The 20,768-nt window shown below is 35.9% G+C and overlaps 1 protein-coding gene across 1 annotated transcript in view; it reads left to right on the forward strand.

Annotated features, from left to right (window-relative positions):
- ABCB5 (ATP binding cassette subfamily B member 5) overlaps nucleotides 1-20,768 on the forward strand; it is a 124,195-nt gene that overhangs the window by 50,558 nt on the left and 52,869 nt on the right. Inside the window, exons 14-15 of the mRNA XM_041727933.1 lie at nucleotides 4,013-4,174; nucleotides 12,596-12,736. Of these exons, the coding sequence (XP_041583867.1) occupies nucleotides 4,013-4,174; nucleotides 12,596-12,736 (303 nt within the window). The remainder of the gene's footprint in view (nucleotides 1-4,012; nucleotides 4,175-12,595; nucleotides 12,737-20,768) is intronic.

Genomic DNA, 20,768 nt, shown 5'->3' on the forward strand with positions numbered 1-20,768 from the left:
AGAAATCCATGTTCTTTTAGGCCCAACTGTCTGGTCTTGCTGTGTAGCCTCTGTCATAATTGCCCCACCTTTTTCCCACTTGGCAAACTGCTGTCCATTCATTAAGATCCAACTCAAAAGTCATCTGTTTGGCAATCTCTCTATTCAACTAGACAGTTAATTACTTCTGTGCCCCTGTAGTATTTTTATGTAACTTCTGTTATACATTTATTACTTTATGTTGTAATTCTTTTTTGCTCCTCTTATTAGCTCTGCAAGGGCTTTGGAATTACCCTCAGTAAATACTCAAGGGTCTGCAGCTTGAAGATACTTGACTAATGATTTAAGATCAGTTATTTATGGGGTTCCTGGGTGACTCAGTCAGTTAGATGTCTGACTCTTTATTTCAGCTTATGTCTTGATCTCAGAGTCTTGAGATTGAGCCCTAAGACTCAATAAGGCTCCACACACAGTGTGGAGATTCTCTCACTCTCTACCTCTTAAGATTCACTCCCTCTCCACCCCTCCCACCAACACACATGTGCTCTCTCTTTCCTCCTTAAAAAAAAAAAATCAGTTATTTCCTAAGAACTTCCCATGTGCAAGATATGGTACCAAGAACATTAATCTGCACAGTGACCCTAAAATATAGGTTGCATAAGTTTCCCCATTTAACAAATGAGGAAACTAAGAATCAGGGAGGTTAAGTATCTAGTCTGAGATCACAGATCCAGAAATTGGCAAAAAAAAAAAAAAAAAAAAAAATTTCAAACCTAGGATTCCAGAGAACATAAATAATGGAGAAATTATTGAAAATTATGTTTCCCTTTGTAAACACGATACACTATTTACACATGAGATTCTTTACTATTTGTAGTTAATTAGTATGTAATAACTCCTGTAACATGAGTCTTCTTAGTCTATTGTTCATAAAATTTCATTAGCTATTCATGCAATGTGATGATCTGCTTTCAACCTCAAAAAATCAAGGGAAATTTAGTGCTAGTCATATCTCATTATCTCCTATTTTTAGAAAAGAAGCATGAAATAGGTAGGGCTGCTGGAGATAGAAACAACTCTCTGTATTATCTACTCTGTGTGACAGAAGAGGTAGGCTAAATATAATATGCATTTACATGCTTTGAATAATAATTAGTCCAATTATTACAATGTTATTGAGGTCATAAAGGGAGAGACCCTACCTTGGATAGATGTTAAAGTATCCTTTTTTTTTCTCCTTTTTTATCTATCTGTTTTAAGGATTCTTACTATCTATGCTTGAAACAAACTAGCTAAGGTATATCTACATGGAAACCTTTTTACTTTTATCAGTGATCAGGACCAGCTACATAGTCTGTGGAGCCTAGTGTTATAACATAGTTATAACACAAGATATAAACTTTTTCCATATAATATTTTATCATTAATATTTCCACATTATCATTAATATTTCCACAATATCATTAATATTTCTGTTTCCACATTATTATTTAATCTTAATAATGTGTTCTGAGAAGTTTTCTTCTAAGCTTGGAATTGAATCTGACATACTCATCTGCTTTATCAAGTACATCTGCATGGAGCAACACTTTTCAAAACCTAGAGAACACCATACCAGATTCTAGTACAAGTCCTTCCAGTGACTGAATTCCAATTTCCTTTTCTGTAATAGATAAAAATGAAAATAAGAACTATAAAGGTAAATAGCAGTAATATAGCAGTATTTTTAATACTAATAATATTGGCTATCAGTTCTTGAGCACCAAAAATTTTTGCTGTGCCTATAGTATGCCAAAAGTATGTTATTATGCTAGGCACTTATAGAAAATACATTATTTCAAGAATAGTCATGACAGTCTTATAGAGGAGCAATAAAGCTGAAAGACTGAGATTAGCAGATATCAAAGCCTATTTAAATCTGTAGTAGTTAAGACATTGTAGCATTGATGCTACTGAATAGTAGAACGTTATACAGAATACAAAAACAGACACAAAGTAATGGTCACCTGATTTAATGACAAAGACAACTCTGCAGTACATAAAGATGGCCTTTTCAAAAATGCTGCTGGGACAATTGTATAACTATATGGGAAAATATACATTGACTCCTACTTTACATCACATACAAAAGTCAATTCTAGATAAATTACAGATCTAAATAGGAAAGACAAAATGGTAAACATTATAAGATAAAAAAAATAGGAAAACATTTATGTGACATTAAAGATTTATGTAAAGATTTCCTAAAATAGAACACAAAAAACATAAATTATACAAAAAGTTGAGAAATTGCACTTCACTAATTTTTTAAAAGATTTTATTTATTTATTCATGAGAGACAGAGACAGAGAGGCAGAGATATAGGTAGAGGGAGAAGCAGGCTCCATGCAGGGAGCCCGATGTGGGACACAGTCCCATGATTCCAGGATTATGCCTTGAGCCAAAGACAGATGCTCAATCGATAAGCCACCCAGGCGTCCCAAAATTTTTTAAGTCTGTTCCTAAAGACATCATAAAGAGTAAAAAACAACCACTTGATGGGGCGGGGGGGGGGGAAATCACTGTAATACATCTTAGGTGACTAAGTCCTCGTATATAGAATATCTAAACAAGTCCTGAAAACTGATAAGAATAAAACAGTTCCAACAGAAAACCAAGCAAAACCTGATAATTCACAACAGAGAATATCCATATTGTCACCAACCATATGAAAATTGTTCAACTTAATGAGTCACCAGGGAAATACAAATAAAGCCACAATATGATAGTACCCATCTACCAGACAAAGAAAGTACAAAGTATTAGTGAGAATATAGGGTAGTTATAACTCTCCTGTACTTTGGGGGGTTTATAAATTGGAGCAATCACTTTAAAAAGCTATTTGGCAGAATCTAAAGCATATGACTCAGCAGTTCTTCTCCTCCTCTATGTAACTAGTAAAATTCTGTACATATGTTCATCAAATAAACATGTATATGAATCTATTCATAATAGAAAAAAAACCCTGAAAGTATCCAAATGCCAATCAGCAATAGTATGGTAAATAAACTGTGGTATATACAATGGAATTTTATTCAGTAATAAGAACAAATGATCTACAACTATATACAAAGAAATGGATGAATATCAAAAAACATAATGTTGAACAAAAATTCACAGACATAGAAGGGTATATACTGCATGGTTCCACTTATGTAAAATACAACAGAAAATCAAAACTAATCCGTGCTGTTTAAAGTCAGGATAGTGATTACTGTTGGTGTAGATGAACAGTAACAATGATTGAAGAAGGTCTCAGGGTGCTAGTACAACCTTTTTAAAATCTGGATACTATGCATTGGATATATTTGGCTTGTGAAATGCATTGATCTATACGTTTATGTGTATTTTTTCATATGTCTAAGATACTTGTGAAAAAGTTAAAGACATGTATTATTACCTTGAATTCATACCCAACCAGTTAAGTAATATCCTCATTTTACAGATGAAGAAAACAGTGAGTTTAAGTTATTGGATTACTTTTTAGTTACTAATAGCTACGCAGCTATTACAAAGCTCAGATTAAATGATCTTTAGTTTCCTGTCAAGTTCAAGATACTATAATTTTATAAATCCACTAAATTATAATCTAATTAACTTTCTGACTTTCTTTTTATCCTAATTTTTATTGGCTTCCCTAATCTATTAAAGTCCAAATTTCTATATTAACAGATAAGTTCCCTTGATATTTAAAATAATACTACAGGGACACCTGAGTGGGTCCACTGGTTGAGCATCCAACTCTTGATTTTGGCTCAGGTCATGATCTCAGGTTGTGAGATAAAGCTCTGTGTTAGGCTCTGTGCTCCATGGGGAGTGTGCTTGAGATTCTTTCTCTCCTTCTTCCTCTGCTCCTCCCCTTCATTTGCAAGTGCACACTCTCTCTCAAATAAATCTTTAAAATAGTAAAAATAATACTACAGTAAGCTTTATCAAATATTGCAGTTTATTTCTATTAATTTCATATTTATTTTCTATACTTACTGTTTTGTAGGCAAGCAAAGGTCGGACTACAATTGTCATAGCACATCGTCTTTCCACTATTCGAAGTGCAGATCTGATTGTGACCATAAAAGATGGGATGGTGGTGGAAAAAGGTACACATGCTGAACTAATGGCAAAGCAAGGTCTATATTATTCGCTTGCAATGACACAGGTATGTTAATGTAACATAATGCTGTGTTAGCAGGGTTTTTTTTAACTTTTCAGAGATCATACAGAAGTCCTGAATGATAATCTTGGGTTTCACAAAGCAACCGGGGTTTATTTATAACTCCTCAATGAAGAAATTCAATGTGACTAATATCCTCATCATGGATAATATGATGAAAATTAAAGAAATAATGGATATATAACACCTAATAGTTGCCAGACACACTGCAAATAGGCTTCAAAGCTTGTACATGACAAATCCAGAACAGAATCTATATACAGTGATCTTTTCATCAGAATACAAATTTAACACATAATCTCTGCTTAAATATTTAAAACTTAGCTACACAGGCAAAATGCAGAATCCTGTCTATAAATGATACAGATTTTAGAAATAACAACATTGGTGGGGAGAAGGGAAGCTAGATTACCCGTGGAAGGTTTTATGAAGAGACCTTGAAGGCTAGAAGGTGGAAGTTAGAAGAAGAGGAGAATCTATGTAGGTGGAACAGCACCACAGAGGTAAGGAGCTTGGTGTGCAACAAACAGAAAGGAGTCCAGCCTTCCTTCCATGAGTAAAGATGATTGTTGGTAGAATAATAAAAAATAGTTGTATTCTTTTAAATAGTTGTATTTTTATATACAAATCCAAATCATGAAATTTCTTAGAAGCCATGCAGAGGGTTTGTTCTTTTTTTTTTTTTTTTTTCACGCTGATTTACTTTACTATGTAAATCACCTAACACAGTGCCTGACAGTGGGCACTCAATATATGCCTGCTTAATAAATGCCTGAAGGGCACTCAATAAATGCCTGCTTAATAAATGCCTGAAGAGATGTGCACACAAATGTATGTGTATAAATGATATCATCTCAGGTAGACTAGAAAGCTTATGGTAGCCAATCAATAGGAGGCATGATAGGGGATCCCTGGGTGGCGCAGCGGTTTGGCACCTGCCTTTGGCTCAGGGCGCGATCCTGGAGACCCGGGATCGAATCCCACGTCGGGCTCCCGGTGCATGGAGCCTGCTTCTCCCTCTGCCTATGTCTCTGCCTCTCTCTCTCTCTCTCTGTGTGACTATCGTAAATAAATAAAAAATTTAAAAAAAAATAGGAGGCATGATAATGCTGGAAGCACTCTGGCAAATTCCTTGATTTTAGGGTCCATATTTCTGCATGCCCTGTGATCTCACATAGTTTTTTTCATTAGGACACATTAATATAAATGGTAGGAATTAGGCTGTAGCATCACCTTAATTCCAAAACCAGACAAAGACCCCACCAAAAAGGAGAATTACAGACCAATATCCCTTATGAACATGGATGCAAAAATTCTCAACAAGATACTAGCCAATAGGATCCAACAATACATTAATAAAATTATTCACCATGACCAAGTAGGATTTATCCCAGGGACACAAGGCTGGTTCAACACTCATAAAACAATCAATGTGATTCACCATATCAGCAAGAGAAAAACCAAGAACCATATGATCCTCTCATTAGATGCAGAGAAAGCATTTGACAAAATACAGCATCCATTCCTGATCCAAACTCTTCAGAGTGTAAGGATAGAGGGAACTTTCCTCGACATCTTAAAAGCCATCTACGAAAAGCCCACAGCAAATATCATTCTCAATGGGGAAGCACAGGGAGCCTTTCCCCTAAGATCAGGAACAAGACAGGGATATCCACTCTCACCACTGCTATTCAGCATAGTACTGGAAGTCCTCGCCTCAGCAATCAGACAACAAAAAGACATTAAAGGCATTCAAATTGGCAAAGAAGAAGTCAAACTCTCCCTCTTCGCCGATGACATGATACTCTACATAGAAAACCCAAAAGCCTCCACCCCAAGATTGCTAGAACTCATATAGCAATTTGGTAGCATGGCAGAATACAATATCAATGCCCAGAAATCAGTGGCATTTCTATACACTAACAATGAGACTGAAGAAAGAGAAATTCAGGAGTCAATCCCATTTACAACTGCACCCAAAAGCATAAGATACCTAGGAATAAACCTAACCAAAGAGGTAAAGGATCTATACCCTAAAAAGTATAGAACACTTCTGAAAGAAACTGAGGAAGGCACAAAGAGATGGAAAAATATTCCATGCTCATGGATTGGCAGAATTAATATTGTGAAAATGTCAGTGTTACCCAGGGCAATTTACACGTTTAATGCAATCTATCAAAATACCGTGGACTCTCTTCAGAGAGTTAGAACAAATTATTTTAAGATTTGTGTGGAATCAGAAAAGACCCCGAATAGCCAGGGGAATTTTAAAAAAAAGAAAACCATATCTGGGGGCATCACAATACCAGAGTTCAGGTTGTACTACAAAGCTGTGGTCATCAAGACAGTGTGGTACTGGCACAAAAAAAAAAGACACATAGATCAATGGAACAGAATAGAGAACCCAGAAGTGGACCCTGAACTTTATGGTCAACTAATATTCGATAAAGGAGGAAAGACTATCCATTGGAAGAAAGACAGTCTCTTCAATAAATAGTGTTGGGAAAGTTGGACAGCCACATGCAGAAGAATGAAACTAGACCACTCTCTTGCACCATACACAAAGATAAACTCAAAATGGATGAAAGATCTAAATGTGAGACAAGATTCCATCAAAATCCTAGAGGAGAACACAGGCAACACCCTTTTTGAACTCAGCCACAATAACTTCTTGCAAGATACATCCAGGAAGGCAAAAGAAACAAAAGCAAAAATGAACTATTGGGACTTCATCAAGATAAGAAGCTTTTGCACAGCAAAGGATACAGTCAACAAAACTAAAAGACAACCTACAGAATGGGAGAAGATGGTTGCAAATGACGCATCAGATAAAGGGCTAGTTTCCAAGATCTATAAAGAACTTATTAAACTCAACAGCAAAGAAACAAACAATCCAATCTTGAAATGGGCAAAAGACATGAAGAGAAATCTCACAGAGGAAGACATAGACATGGCCAACATGCACATGAGAAAATGCTCTGCATCACTTGCCATCAGGGAAATACAAATCAAAACCACAATGAGGTACCACCTCACACCATTGAGAATGGGGAAAATTAACAAGGCAGGAAACCACAAATGTTGGAGAGGATGCGGAGAAAAGGGAACCCGCTTACACTGTTGGTGGGAATGTGAACTGGTGCAGCCACTCTGGAAAACTCTGTGGAGGTTCCTCAAAGAGTTAAAAATAGAACTGCCCTACGACCCAGCAATTGCACTATTGGGGATTTACCCCAAAGATACAGATACAATGAAACGCCGGGACACCTGCACCCCAATGTTTCTAGCAGCAATGTCCACAATAGCCAAACTGTGGAAGGAGCCTCGGTGTCCATCGAAAGATGAATGGATAAAGAAGATGTGGTTTATGTATACAATGGAATATTACTCAGCCATTAGGAACGACAAATACCCACCATTTGCTTCAACGTGGATGGAACTGGAGGGTATTATGCTGAGTGAAATGAGTCAGTCGGAGAAGGACAAACATTATATGTTCTCATTCATTTGGGGAATATAAATAATAGTGAAAGGGAATATAAGGGAAGGGAGAAGAAATGTGTGGGAAATATCAGAAAGGGAGACAGAACATGAGAGACTCCTAACTCTGGGAAACGAACTAGGGGGTGGTGGAAGGGGAGGAGGGCAGGGGGTGGGGGTGAATGGGTGACAGGCACTGAGGGGGGCACTTGACGGGATGAGCACTGGGTGTTATTCTGTATGTTGGTAAATTGAACACCAATAAAAAATAAATTTATTTAAAAAAAAAAAAGGAATTAGGCTGTAGCTAACTTTGTCCTTCTGGCCTGGCCTTATTCTCTTTACCTGAAAGGTAGCCTTCTATCCATGGAGTCATCTACAGACAACAAATCTCACCTCTTTGCAGTTTATTTTGTTTCTTCAACGTTATGATTATATTTTTGATGTCAATATTATTATTTCAAATATAAAGGATTTATACAACTCAACACCAAAAAAGCAAATCCAATTAAAAATGGATAGAAGACATGAATAGGCATTTCTCCAAACAAGATATTCAGATGTTCAGTGTGAAAAGATGTTCAACATCACTCATCATCAGGGAAATTCAAATCAAAACTACAATGAAATATCACCTCACACACATCAGAATGACTAAAATAAGAAATCCAAGAAACAACAAGTGTTGGTGAAAATGTGAACAAAAAGGAACCCTCATACACTATTGGTGGGAATGCAAACTGTTGAAGTCACTGTAGAAAACAGTATGAAGGGTCCTCAAAAAGTTAAAAATAGAACTATCCTATTATCCAGTAATTACACTACTTGGTATTTATCCCAAAAATACAAAAATACTAATTCAAAGGGAAACATGCACCCCTACTTTATTACAGTCTTTATTTATAATAGCTAAATTATGGAAGCAACCCAAGTGTTCATCAATTGATAAATGGATAAAGAAGATGTGGTGTGTATATATACAATAGAAAATTACTCAGCCATAAAAAACTAATGAAATCTTACCATTTGCAACAACATGGATGGAGCTACAGAGTATAATACTCAGTGAAATAGGTCAGTGAGAGAAAGACAAATACCATTTCACTCGTATGTGGAATTTAAGAAACAAACAAAAAAAAAAAATAATAAGCAAGAGGGAAAAAAATAAAGAGACTCTTTAACTATAGAGAACAAACTGATAGTTACTAAAGGGGAGGTAGATGGGAGGGACTGTAGATTAAATAGGTGATGCAGATTAAAGAGTACACTTATCATGACCAGCACTGAGCAATGTATAGAATTGTTAAATCTATACATCTATCACTATATCACTATATTGTACATGTGAAATTAATATAACACTGTATGTTAACTATGCTGGAATTAAAATTTAAAACTTAATAAATAATATTATTTCACAAATTAGAAAATTTAGAAAGTTATGATCCTCCATCTCTTCATCAAACTTAAAACTTTAAAAACCCTAGCTTTCTTTATAGCTATATCCTGCTATAAAGCAGTGATAATTTTTAAAAAGTTTGAAAATATAATCTTATATTGACTCAAAAACTTCGAATTCAGTTTATTTCACATTAGGCCATATTTTCCTTTAAAACTAAAAGTTAGGGCAGCCCGGGTGGCTCGGTGGTTTAGCACTGCCTTCAGCCCAGGGCCTGATCCTAGAGATCCAGGATCGAGTCCCACATCGGGCTCCCTGCATGGAGCTTGCTTCTCCCTATGCCTGTGACTGTCTGTGTGTGTGTGTGTGTGTGTGTGTGTGTGTGTGTCTCATGAATAAATAAATAAAGTCTTTAAAAAATAAAAGTAAAAGTTAGAGAGATGTCTGGGTGACTCAGCCGTTGAGCATGTGCCTTTGGCACTGGGTGTGATCACATGGTCCCAAGACCAAGTCCCACATCGGGCTGCCTGCATGGAGCCTGCTTCTCCCTCTGCCTACATCTCTGCCTCTCTCTCTGTGTCTCTCAGGAATAAATAAATAAAATCATAAATAAATAAATAAATGTTAGCTTTTATGTGCTAGTTAAATTTGCATCATTTTCATTCCAGAGTAGACTTAATAATTTCTAAAATTATTAAGTTCAATATTTTCAAACTTACTTAAAATAAATATAGAGCAGCCCTGGTGGCTCAGCAGTTTAAGCGCCGCCTTCAACCCAGGGCCTGATCCTGGAGACTCAGGATAGAGTCCCACGTCGGGCTTCCTGTATGGAACCTGCTTCTCCCTCTGCCTGTGTCTCTGCCTCTCTCTGTCTCTGTGTGTGTGTCTCTCATGCATAAATAAAAGTCTTTTAAAATAAATAAATAAATAAATAAATAAATAAATAAATAAATAAATTAAATAATAAAATACCTATGGTTAAATGAACCCTATTTGGAGATTTTTTTAAAAACTACTACACTGAGTATGTTCTCATTCATTTGGGGAATATAAATAATAGTCAAAGGGAATATAAAGGAAGGGAAAAGAAATGTGTGGGAAATATCAGGGAGACAGAATATAAAGACTCCTAACTCTGGGAAATGAACTAGGGGTGGTGGAAGGGGAGGAGGGCGGGGGGTGGGGGGGAATGGGTGACAGGCACTGAGGCGGACACTTGACGGGATGAGCACTGGGTGTTTTTCTGTATATTGGTAAATTGAACACCAATAAAAATTAATTTATAAAAAATAAAAATAAACTACTACACTGAGATCTTTCTTTGAAGTAATATGTCCTTATTTTTCATTAAAATTAAACAAAAACTCTATTATTAGGTCTTAAGTTAAAGAGTTTCACAATGTTAGGAAAATTAAAGTGGAGTATTTGTGGTATAAATATATAAATATTTAAAACACCTTATTCAAAATGGATTGGTAGTCTCCCAAAATAATGTTCATCCTGATAAAACAATACCATTGATATTAAATGAACAACTACAGTATTCTGGGTACTACATAGTAAATATAACATCCTTGATATCTACATATGCAGTAATTCATTTCTGAAACTGTAGAAGTGTTTATTTGCCACTATACCTATAGCGTCCAAATGAATCAGTTTATTAGACTCCATGATGATCATAAGTACTACAAAGTTAATGTTGATAATAGAATCATTTCCAAGAAGCAGCATAGGGGTTATGGGCTCTGGAGACACTATTAATTTGAAATCCTAACTGTGCCACTTACTAGTTTTAGGACCTTGGGTGAGTTATTTAAATTTCCTGTGCCTCAGTTTTCTAATCTTTAACATGGCGAAAATAATAATTATTTATGAATTACTGTGAGATTAAATGAATCATTCACGTAAAGTGCTTAGAATCATTGTTGGTGTACTAAATTTTATTATATTACTAATACTAGCATTATCCAATCAAACTTTTTAGGAAAACTCAAACCAGAAAGATTAATGCTATAATTATTTTTCTTGAACATACATGATTATTTTCAGACATACTCCTTTAGTGATTTTTCACATGAAAATGAAGTAAAAATAAGTAAAAAGAGATACATACCAAAACTTCCTGTGATCATTATTATGTTTAGCAGCCTTCTCAGGAAAAGAACTTGTCTTTGACCTGTTAAAGAACATTCTTAGAAAAATTTATTTTGAGAAGAGGTTGAAATTTTATTTTAAACTTGCCACCAAAAAAACCCAAAAAAACCCCAAAAAACTTGACACAAAGTAAATGGCTCCTGAAAAAAAGCCAAATAAAAGATTTCTTTCTTCATAGAGAAATTTCTAGAAAAAAAGAGAAAGTGATAGCATAGAACAATGTCTGATTAGGGATACTACAAGACTGGCTAAAGTTTATTGTACTTTGAGATGCCTGATTAACAATTATTAAGTTTGTCAAATAATCACAGTCATGGAAAGCCTTCCATGTGCATATTCTCCTTTGCACCTGAATCCACTTAAGGCTTTCTACCTCTGTTCCCAACCCTGCCTGGTCTGGGACACCATCATCCAAACTGGGCTGCTCATTTCTGTCTTGTCTCCTTCCCCATGTCTTCATGGGGAAGTCACAGATTTACTCACACCACATTCAAATGAGCAGAGAATATGTAGTTCTTTTATTTCACTAAATTTGGTCTCATTTCTCTGAGTAGCAAGAAAAGCAAAAACTAGATTTACAGCAGTCTGGTTTAGAATGTCATCCTATCCTAGGATTTAAACAGTCTTTTTAAAGTTAACTTGATGTCTCTGGGATTTCTTGTCCTGTGGGAGCTGGTCCAATTGATTTTACTTTCTGAACAGTTTGGAATGGGCAGCAGTTGCAGACCTGGAAAATGTTCTTGTCTCCTAAGATCTTTCTCAGGCCCAGGGCCAGCATCACATTTAAGTGCTTAGCTATGTTATTAGGCTTATAAGCTCCAGAAAAGACTAGATAGAAAGAAGGAGTCAGAAAGAGTATCTTTGTGTCATCTCCCTCACAAAGCTCTTTTTACTAAAATCTGTCCCTACTAATAGAATAATTCTTTTGAACTAAGGCATTGTTTTCTCCAGTTAATTATACAGGTCTTTGGAAAAAAAGACACAATAAGCTATCGTCACCCACCAACATTTTAGTATAAATTGGAATTACCAGCTCCCTATTAAGCCTGAAAACTTCAACAAAAGCTGCACAGGACGGAAGCCTGGGTGGCTCAGAGGTTGAGTGTCTGCCTTTGGCTCAGGGTGTGATCCTGGAGTCCTGGGATTGAGTCCCACAATGGGCTCCCTGCATGGAGCCTACTTCTTCCTTTGCCTATGTCTCTGCCTCTCTCATGAATAAATAAATAAAAATCATTTAAAAAAAAAAAGCTGCACAGGAATGTATCACTTTCAGTATCAGAGGCAATACAACTTTAGAGGAATGCTTACTAAAAGTCTTTTGAATTTTGAAAACATTATTCTAATGGTAACATGTATATTCTTCATTTAAGGATATTAAAAAAGCTGATGAACAGATAGAATCAATGGCATATTCTATTGAAAAAAATATCAACTCAGTTCCTCTGTGCTCTATGAATAGCATCAAGTCAGACCTTCCTGACAAGTCTGAGGAATCCATCCAATATAAAGAGGTAATGGTTTAGCTATCAACAAGTTTTATCTACATGTTCTCCAATTATCTTTTATCTAACTCTTGTAATATTTAGAGTTTACAATAACATATTACTGTAGTGCTAATTGTACAAAACATGTCTTTCCCAAACTTCACTATAATATCACTGTGATGCTCTAAGAAAGAGGCCCTCAGGGGTGCTTGGGTGGCTCAGTGGTTAAGTGTCTGCCTTTGGCTCAGGTCACAATCCAGGGTCCTGGGATCGAGTTCCACATGAGGTCCCTTGTGGGGAACCTGCTTCTCTCTCTGCCTATGTCTCTGACTCTCTCTCTGTGTCTCTCATTAATAAATAAATAAAATCTTTAAAAGAGAGAGAGAGAGAGATGCCCTCAAAAAAGACTGTATTTATGTCACAGGTCATTTGGGGGGCAAGAAATCTCTTAAGAATGGGCTTTGTTCTTCTTTTTCTAGTTCCTTTAGGCATAAGAGTAATTGGCTAGTGAAAACTAAGAGAACTCTAAAGAATGCAGAAGTAGCGGATAGAAGTAGCAACTACTACTGAAGTTGAAGTAGAGACCCAAGGAAGAGCCCTCATTCTTCTCCCCCAACCAAGGCTGAGATTCATGCCTCACCTCAAAGAGTGCAGCTTTAGTTCATTGGATGGCAGAGAAGTTGCTAAGTTACCTCACTTGGTAGAGTTTGCTGGAAATCTGTCCTATTGCATGCCAGAGCCTACTTGGTACCAGGAGAAGTTCCGGTGCACTGTTGGAACCAGGAGCTGGGGAGGTTGCCCTCCTCAGGAGCTAAGTACAGTTCCATGTGTAGGAGGATGAGGGCATTAGTGACCTGGCTGAAACACAGGCCAGTGCTCTCTGACTCCCACAGTTACACCTCTCCTGGCTAAGCAAAGAGCTGGAGAAAGCACTTGGTGGCCAAACATAGGATAAAACTGTATTCAGCAGGTACCTAATTCTTAACAAAACTGTGCAAGCAAAGCAGTAGAGAAAAAAAGCTTATCCTGGAGGAGCCTACCCAGTAAGCCAGTAGAAAGAGCAGGAAGAAAAATTCCCTCCTCCTGCAATGTTTTTCCAGTACCCTCAACAGACAGGGCTTGGCATCTTACTAGCTGGTAAATGGAAAATATTTATAAGGCAAAAGAGTGAATTTGGACCCAAAAGGTAATAAATCAGTAATCAGGACAAAGATGGTATTATTTTAAATAGGAGGAATAGTTAATATAAGGAGTTGGGGGCACAGTGAATAAGAAGAGAGGATGGGGAGAGTGTTGTGTGAGATACTCAGGAGCCAGATCATGTAGAACCTTGTAGATCATAGTAACAGTTTTAGATTCTTTACTTACTCTAACAAAAAGTCACCAGGGGTTTTTAACCAGTAGTCCATGATCCACAAGAAAAATCTGGATAGAATTCAGAGACAATGATCCTAAATGAAAAAAAATCATAACTTTTTTCCACCTGTCATTGATAAAAAATTAATATAATTATGAATATAAACAAACTACAATAGTATTACCAATGCCAATGATATCACCAATGAAAATAACAGAATTGTTTTTTAAAAGATTTACTTATTTGAGAAAGAGAGAGAGCACGCAAGCAGGGCAGGGGGTAGAACAAAGAAAGAAGAGAGAGAATCTCAAGTAGACTCCCTACTGAGTTCAGAGCCAATGCTGGGCTGAGTCTCATGACCTAAGCCAGTATCAAGAATCAGATGCTTAACCAACTGAGCCACCCAGGCACCCCTGAAAAATCACAGAAATTTTGATACCACATTACAGTTATTATAAATATGTTAGAATATCTTTACACTCATCACTATTATATCTTGTTATTTAATGTGCTAATAATGAAGCACAACCATAACTGTATCATAACTTCGAATTTTTTGTTAAATATTTTGAATACTATATTTCAGTTAATTGGTTTTCTTTGAGACCTATGGGTTATTTAGCACATTGTTATACATTCTGGCAAGGAGTCCCCAGACTTCACCAGTCTGACACAGGGATCCATGACACAAAGCAGGTTAAGAACTGCTGCATTAAAAGGGTCTTATTCCGAAGAGTGATGAAGTGATTTATTTGAGTTGGCTGCTGTGTAGAGAATGGTGTTTGGGAACCAGAGTGGGATCCAGGAGAACAGGGCATGGGAGAGATGATGGTGGTTAATTAATGGAACTGATGGATTTGATTAAAGCTATCTAATGAGAGATAAATTGCAGGTGGAGAAGCAACTAGGACAGGAAATGGAAAAGCAGGATACCGCAAATTTTAAATTCTGGTAGAAAAGCAGTAGCCAACAAAGGAGCCTAAAGAATGGCTGGAAAATAATAGGAAACCCAAGGGAGTATGGTATCATAGAAACTAACACAGAAAAGTGTTACAGCTATAAGAAACAAACTGAGGGTTGCTGGGGGAGGGGTGCTGGGGTAAATGGGTGATGGGCATTAAGGAGGGCACATGACATAATGAGCACTGGGTGTTATATGCAACTGATGAGTCACTGAACTCTAACTCTGAAAGTAATAATACACTATATGTTAATTAATTTAATTTAAATAAAATAACATTTTTAAAAATAAATTTAATTTCCCCTTGTTTCCTAAAAAATAAAAATAAAAAAGTGTTACAAAAGAGGAAGAGATCATATGTGTTAATTGCTGTGAAATCCAAATGAAATTAGATTTCTGCTTCCAGCCAACGTAGGTTAACAGGAACTGGATTTACCTTTCTGCTTGAAACACCTAAGAAATGGAAGAAAACATGTAAGACAGTTTTCTAACATTGGACATCAGGCAGAACAAGATCATGATCCTTGAGGAAAGGGAAACAAATGAGGTGAATCTTATCATTGGTCCAGATTACTGCCTGGGTTGTTTCCAAGCCTTGGAACTAGAAGGGGATATCCATGAGAACCCAGGCAGCCATATTAAGGAGCATCCTCATTGTAAAGAATGAAAAAGAGAATTTTGAGAGCTCCTCAGAGTTCCAGAGATCTCCATAGGTTCTGCATTGAGTTTTCATCCAAGTAATGATCAGAGCATTTATTGAGAAAACTGCCAAAGACAGAGGAAAGATCTACCAGAAAGGATGAAAGGAACAATCTTTTCACAAAGGCTCACAAAGGGCCAGGAGTAGTTCTTATTATTTTTTAAGTTTTTATTTTAATTCCAGTTAGTTAACATACAATGTTATATTAGTTTCAGGTGTACAGTATAGTGATTCAACACTTCCATACATCAGCCAGTGCTCATCATGACAAGGGCACTCCATAATCCCTATCACCTATTAACCCATCCCTCCCCTCTGATAACCACCAGTTTAAGAGTAGTTCTTATTAAACCAGCTGGAATGAGCAGTTTCTAAATTCATGGGTCATTGAGTTAGATATTAAGGTAGATATTACCCTGGGAGGGGTGGGGGAAGGTTGGAAATAGCCCCATGCTAAATGCAGTGCTGAACCCAACTAACAACACCTAAAAGCAAACCTCAAAAGGATCAAACTGTTTCCAAGTAACCTAAATGTGTCCCAGTATAAAGCTCAATAATATATATAAGAATTCAAAAATACTGGGGCACCTGGCTCAATAAATGTTGATAGAGCATACAACTCTTGATTTCAGAATTACAATTTGAGCCCCATATTGGGTATAGGGATTACTTAAAAAATAAAATCTTTGGGATACCTAGATGGTTCAGGTGGCTAAGCATCTAACTTGGTTTAGGTCATGCTCTCAAAGCCCTGGGATAGAGCCCTACATCAGGCTCCCAAGTTCAGCAGGGAGTCTTCCTGACCTCTGCCTCTCCCCCTGTTCCTGCACGCTCTCTCACTCTCTCTCAAGTAAATAAAATCTTTAAAAAAAAAAAATCTTTTTAAAATCTTTCAAAAAATGGGCGGCCTGGGTGGCTCAGCAGTTTAACGCAGCCTTTAGCCCAGGGCATGATCCTGGAGATCCGGGTTTGAGTCCCACAAGTCCCACGCCAGGCTTCCTGCATGGAGCCTGCTTCTCCCTCTGCGTATGTCTCTGCCTTTCTCTGTCTCTGTGTCTCTCATGAATAAATAAAATCTTGAAAATTCTTAGATAAATAAATAAAATTTTTCAAAAACAAACAAACAAACAAACAAACCCAGTGAGTAAAATTTAGTGTCTGGCATCCAATCAAAAATCACCAGTAAAGAAGCGGGAAGAGTTCCCAAAAATTAAGAGAAACTAAATCAATAGAAACAGACCCAGAAATGACACACTTGGTAGAATTAGTAGGAACAATAAACAGTTGTGGGTTTTTTCTTTCTGTTTTAAAGATTTTATTTACTTATTCATGAGAGACACACAGAGAAGCAGGGACATAGGCAGAGGGAAAAGCAGGCTCTCCGTAGGGAGCCTGATGCGGGACTCAATCCCAGGATCCCTGGATCACAACCAGAGCCAAAGGCAGATGCTCAACCACTGAGCCACCCAGGTGCCCCCAATAAGATGTTATTATAACTATTTTTTACATGTCCCCAAAAGAAAGGCAAAAACTTTTGAATAAACAATGAAAAATTTTTTGATGAAAACTAAAAACTCACAGGTTCAAAAAGCTTAATAAATTCCAAATACAAGAAACTTAAGTTACACTACACAAAAGCACATCATAATAAAATTGCTTAAAACCTAAAATAAGGAGAAAATTTTAAAACAGCCAGAGAAAATCAGCATACGATGTATAGGGGAAAAAAAATAAAATCACAAACTTCTCATTAGAAACAAGGCAAACTAGAAGACAATAGAATAATATCTTAAAAGGGAAAAAAGCTCAAATTAAAATGCTACATGCAGAAAAATATTTCTCAAAATTGAAGGCAAAGTACAGAAGTTTTCAGGGGAAAAAAAAGTCTAAAATAATTTATCACCAGCAGACCTACACTCCTAGAAATGTTAAAAGAAAGCCTTGGGGATCCCTCGGTGGCACAGTGGTTTGGTGCCTGCCCTTGGCCCAGGGCGCAATCCTGGAGACCTGGGATCGAGTCCCACATTGGGCTCCCGGTGCATGGAGCCTGCTTCTCCCTCTGCCTGCGTGTCTCTGCCTCTCTCTCTCTCTCTCTCTCTCTCTCTCTCTGTGACTATCATAAATAAATAAATAAATAAATAAATTAGTTTTAAAAAATTTAAAAAAAAACTTAAAAAAAAAAAAAAAGAAAGCCTTCAGTCAGAAGGAAGATGATACCATATGGAAATCTGAATCTACACAAAGGAATGAGAAATATCAAAAATAGTAAATAAATGTGTTAATATAATAATGATTAATAATTATTTTAATTAGGCTCCATGCCCAACATGGGGATTGAACTCATGACCCTAAGATCAAGTCTCATGTTCTACTGACTGAGACATCCAGGCACCCTAAAAATGCTTTTTTTAAGGATGTTTTTAAAATAATTCACTTTTCTAAGAAAAAAATAACATTATACTATCAGGCTTATAACAGAATAAAGTATAAGCAAAAATTTATAAAAACAATAGCCAAAAGACTGCAGGGAGAAATCGAAATATTCTATTTTAAGGTTCCTAAATGATATACGATATTACTTGAAGGTAGACTGTAATGTTGATAGTAGTCAATGTCAATTTCAGAGAAAAAAATACCAGAAATAAAAAGGCTATTTTCATAATTGTAAAAGAATCAATTTATCAAGAACTGAAAAGAGAAATAAAAATTTACCATTTTAGGGCAGCCTGGGGGGCTTAGCGGTTTAGCACCGCCTTTGGCCTGGGGTGTGATCCTGGAGACCCAGGATTGAGTCCCATATTAGGCTCCCTGCATGGGGCCTGCTTCTCCCTCTGCCTGTGTCTCTGCCTCTCTCTCTCTCTCTCTCTCTCTCTCTCTCTCTCTGTGTGTGTCTCTCATGAATAAATAAATAAAATAGTTTTTAAAAAGTTACCATTTTAGTCAGAGATTTCAATACTTCTCTTAAATATTGATAAAGCAAATGGACAAAAATTCACAGGGATAGAGATGACTTTAATAGCACTCTCAACCAGCTTAACCTAATAGACATTTACAGAAGACTCCACATATCAGCAGAAGAATACACATTCTTCTCAAATGCATCTGAAACATTTATCAAAATAGACCATATTGTAAGCATACTACACGTCTCAATATATTTTTTTAAAATTCAAATAACAAAAATTATATTACCTAACCAAGGTAGAATTACATCAGAAATTAAAAACAGAGGGGCACCTGGCTGGCTCAGTTAGTAGAGCATGCAACTCTTGATTTCAGAGTTGTAGTTTCAAGCCCCATGTTAGGTGTAGAGATTACTTAAAAATAAAATCATAAAAAACAAAAAAAAGAAAAGAAATCAAGACAGAAAGTGGCCTGAAAATCTTGAAATATTTGGAAGCTAGGCAACTCATTTCCAAATGATGCATGTATCAAAGAAGAAATCAAAAGAGAAATTCAAAAGTATTTTGAACTGAATGAAAATAAAACCAAATATAATCAAAACGTACCCTACAATCCAGCCATCACACTACTAAGTATTTACCCAAAGAATGCGAAAATACTAATTCAAAGGAATACATGCACCCAGATGTTTCTAGAAGCATTATCTACAATAGCCAAATTATGGAAACAGCCGAAGTGTTCATCTACTGATGAATGGATAAAGATGCAGTATATATACAACAGAATATTACTCAGCCATAAAAAAATAATAAAATCTTGCTATTTGCAATGATAGGGATGGAGCTAGAGAATATTATGCTAAGCGAAATAAATCAGTCAGAGAAAGACAAATAACATATGATTTCACTTATATGTGGAATTTAAGAAACAAAACAAACAGGCAAAGGGAAAAAGAGAGAAAGAGAGAGAGAGAGAGGGGCAAACAAGAAACAGACTCTTAACTATAGAGAACAAACTGATGGTTACAGGGAAGAGGTGAATGAGGGGGTGGATTAAATAGGTGATGGGAATTAAGGATTGCACTTGTCATGAGCGATGTATGGAACTGTTGAAACACTATTGTACACCTGAAACTAACAATTACACTACATGTTAACCAACTGGACTTTAAATTAAAACTTAAAAAAAAATAACTCAAGTTTTTAAAAAATATGAAATTTAAGAGAAAAAAAACACAAATTACCAACATCAAGAATGAGAGCAGTGACATCACAACAGGTTCTACAGATATTAAAATTCTTTTAATAAGATAATCTTATGAAAACATTTATGCAAATAAATCCTACAACTTAGATGAAATGGACAAATTCTTTGAAAGGCATGAACTACCAAAGCCCACTCAAAAGTAAATTAATTTTAAAAATAATAAATTAATAGCTTAAAAATATTATATCTATTAAAAGGAAATTGAATTTTTAGTGAAAACTTTTTCCTTAAAGAAAACCTCAACCCCAGTTGGCTTAACTGGTGAATTCTACCAATCAAAAAATTGAAGAGGAAAGAGCTCCTATTCTACGAGACCAACATTATTCTGGTATCAAAATTAGCAAGGATATTACAAGAAAATAAAATTATAGATAAATACCCCTCATGAACATAGATGGAAAAATTCTTAACAAAATTTTAGTAAATCTAATAAGCAATGTATAAAAAGAATAATATATCATCACCAAATAGGACTTATCTAAGAAACACAAGTTTGATTTAACATTAAGAAATTAATGTAATTCTTCCTATTAAAAATATTAAATGAAATAACTAGCTAATCATTTCAATCAATGCAGAAAATTCTTTTGACAAAATGTACTGTCTATTCCTAATAACTCAGCAAACTAGGAATTGAAAGAAATTGTCTCAACCTGATAAAGGGCATCAACAAAAGATCTACGGCTAATATTCTCAGTGGTAAAAGACTTAGATCAAGAACAAGGCAATGATGTACACTTCCCACCATTTCTAGTCAACATTGTGCCAACATCCAGCCTATTCAATAAGGCCCAAAAATAAAAGGCATCCAGACAGGAAAGAAAAATAGAAAACTGTCTTTATTCAAAAATAACACAATTATCTATCTAAA

This window comes from Vulpes lagopus, chromosome 13, assembly GCF_018345385.1.
Source record: "Vulpes lagopus strain Blue_001 chromosome 13, ASM1834538v1, whole genome shotgun sequence".
Lineage (NCBI taxonomy): Eukaryota > Metazoa > Chordata > Mammalia > Carnivora > Canidae > Vulpes > Vulpes lagopus.